The sequence below is a fragment of the Nymphalis io genome, chromosome 7, assembly GCF_905147045.1.
Source record: "Nymphalis io chromosome 7, ilAglIoxx1.1, whole genome shotgun sequence".
Taxonomy (NCBI): Eukaryota; Metazoa; Arthropoda; class Insecta; order Lepidoptera; family Nymphalidae; genus Nymphalis; species Nymphalis io.
Window position 1 is genome coordinate 8,372,456 of NC_065894.1, and position 3,239 is coordinate 8,375,694.

At 31.0% G+C, this 3,239-nt stretch overlaps 1 protein-coding gene across 1 annotated transcript; it reads left to right on the forward strand.

The window, feature by feature from the left end:
- Positions 1 to 1,460: 1,460 nt before the first annotated feature.
- LOC126769587 (cation channel sperm-associated protein 1) lies at positions 1,461 to 2,951 on the forward strand. The gene is made up of 2 exons (XM_050488449.1): positions 1,461 to 1,508; positions 1,918 to 2,951. The coding sequence occupies exons 1-2, from the start codon at positions 1,497 to 1,499 to the stop codon at positions 2,542 to 2,544; spliced, it is 639 nt and encodes a 212-aa protein (XP_050344406.1). The 5' UTR covers positions 1,461 to 1,496; the 3' UTR covers positions 2,545 to 2,951.
- The last annotated feature ends 288 nt before the right edge of the window (positions 2,952 to 3,239 follow it).

Below are 3,239 nucleotides of genomic sequence, written 5' to 3' on the forward strand. Positions count from 1 at the left end.
ATATTATTTAGGTAAAAATTATTAGGTTGAAAAAAGTAAACATATCGAAAATTGAAGTACATTATTAAGATACATCAGTCTGTCATAAGAGGCTAAATGTTAGGTTTTATGCTATACTTATAAATTAAATGGGAATTACTTACATATTTTAACACATTTCAGAAGTTTATATTAATAAGAGATATGATTAGGATTTGATATTTTTAATCATTCTATATAATAGGATGTATATTTTTTAGATTTTGCCTTTGCGTTCAGGTAAAATTAAAATAATAGTATTGAAGATTTATATAATATCCTATTTAGTTATCCATAAAATATACATATCGGCGGTTCAACTTTTAAGTGTAAAGCTAACTTAATTTTTATGGTATGTCACATTTGTGGCTAGCGGAAAATTTTTAGCAATTACTTTGCAATATTTTTTAAGAGTTGATAATTAAATAGGACCTAGCTTAAAATATATTCATAACATTGAGGCAAAAATACAGTAAATCTTTACAAAAACTATCTAGTTCAATCTTTGTCGGCCTTAATTTAGTTTGTCGTTATTTTATTACGATATAATGTAATGCTTTTATTTTTATAACACTTAAGCCTTTCGTAAATGATAATGAATTGCGTGAGGAGAATTGAAATATTTGTTTCTTTTTTGTCGGCTTACTTATACAAAGATACTATTTATGAGAATGGATTGATATTCATATCAATATATGATATATGCGTTCGTCTATTTTGTCATCAGCGCCTTTTTGGTCATCAGATTACTCGGTACTATTTCATTTTGAATCTTTTTAATTTTAAAGGGAATTGTTTCGTAATGATATCATTGATGTATAATGGATACACTATTTAATTGAATATAGTAATTAAAGTTCTTGAAAAAGATTTACTATACGGAATTTAAATTGATATAAACGTAGATTATTTCATTGAATACATATAAAAAATACAGTTTAACTTTATTAAATACACCTCTCTGGAAATGGATTTGAAATTGGATTACAAAAGCTAGTAATAATAATTATGCTCTTTCAAATACGTTGTTATGAAATTTGATTCTATTAGGATTATCTATTATTTAATTTTATGATTTCTATTGATAAATAAGAAGTGATTAACAGAATCATCTTTACAATATATAACGCAATACACAGACTCCTAATACGCTTCCATAGGTAATTTGCATTTAAATAATTTTTTAATGGTGATTAATAGGTACATTATTTAAGAGACGCGTAATAATGATACTAAATATTTAAATAGTGTAATTCTTTGATCGACTTTTTCTCGTATCTCTAGATAAATTTCTATCTATTGTTCTTAAGACGCGGACGAAATGCCAATGTACCGTTTGCAAGTACACGTAATATCAAAGCAGAGCACTCACACACGCGAATGTCAGAGAAACTGAGTATAAAAGCGATGCAAATAGCATTTGCTTGCATTATCTACCACCTTTTCGTGGAATCGTGACCAGTACTGAATCTACCACAATGAAGTACCATGTGCGTAATGTGTTTGTTGTGCTTGTGATTATAATTATTACAATTTTATGGTGATTTTGGATAAATATAAGGAATATTATTATTAGTGGTTGATTGTAATTGTTAAGAGTATTTATAATATTCATTTATGTAGAGTTAATGAACCGCTAATGAGAATACTTTCTTCCTGCTATATCGGTTAACTATTGTAATAACTTTGTTATAGGAAGCCTTTCTCTTACGTAAGGAAGTTGGGTTCCTCATACTATTCATTTCAGAAGATATAGTTCCTCCTAAATGTATTTATTAATAGCGCCAACTTCACTAAAATATATGTTACGATAAATATAGTGTTATTCATTAAATTTGTAATAAAAGTACTATTAGAACCACTCTATATGAATTATCGTTATCTTAACTTATTTTTCAGATTTTCTTGGGACTCTTCGCCGTGGCAGCTGCCTATCCAGGTATTATCCACCAGGAAGCACCACAACATGCAGAGAGCTTCGACCATCAAGGCCTTATTGGCGAGTCAGGACACCATCATCAAGTACAACACGAGCACGCAAAGTCACACCAATCTATCAAGTTCGAGCACTTCCATCCAGTTCCAGTGTATGTCAAGAAAGAACACAGCCATCTTCTTAAGCACCCTCTTGAAAAGGGAAAATCTGAACAAAACTTGAAACAGATTCATCCTGAAACTCAGCACAGCCACGGTGGTGGTCTTGTCTTGGAAGACCACAGACTAGACACTGAACACTTAGCCGCTAACCTCGGTCATGGAGGTTTCGAACATGCCGGCTTTGAGCAGGGTTCTTTGGAGCAAGGAAGCTTAGAACATGCTGGTCTTCAACACGGTGGTTTTGAACAACAGGGAAGTTTTGAACAACAGGGAGGTTTTGAACATTACGCTGGCAGTTATGAAGGCGGCGAAGGTTTAAAAGCATACGCTGAAGTACAAGAGTCTGAAGGTCAGGGTCATTTCTATCCTCAACACTCTCAAGGGCTTTCAGGCGCCAGTGGAGAGGGTTACAAATTTGAGCACTATTAATCGCATTTAACTTTAATCCTACGGGCGTACCAGTGTGAAGAATTCTTCACCATCTCAAATTATTTTAAGATGTTCTTCTTGCCTGTTGTATAAGCATAATTTACAGCACATAAGATTTGCTGATCGGAGGCTTTGTGATTATTAATGCTTCAAAATTTGATAAAAATGTACCTGACATACATAGGTTAAACGTAAAATTATTCAATAACCCGTGAATTCTTTTAGTGGTGTAAATGTTGAGTAAAATGTGTGTCGGCACTTGTATTATGGTATTATATATATTGTATTCCTTTATGGTGTGTTGTCCTTGCTTGTTTCTGTATAGTATTTTTATGATTATAATTAAGGGCGTATGATGAGTCCCAGTGAAATTGTGATATTAATAAAATGTTGAATTTTAACTATATTCAGTTTAATTATTTAATCCTAAATCATAATGAAGTAAACCTTTTTACGTTTTCTTACTTTTTGAAATTAGATAATATACAGTTAAAATATTTTTTTTTGTATAAATTATCATATAATTATATATATTAATATAAAATACAATATTTCATGGTCAGGAAAGTTTCGATCGATAACAGGTAACAGATTTTGCACCAAATCTTTAAGAATGAGCACGCATTTGCATAACAATGTTATGTTAATAACTAATAAGTAGGTGTCCAGTTAAATAACATGCGGTGATTCAAACA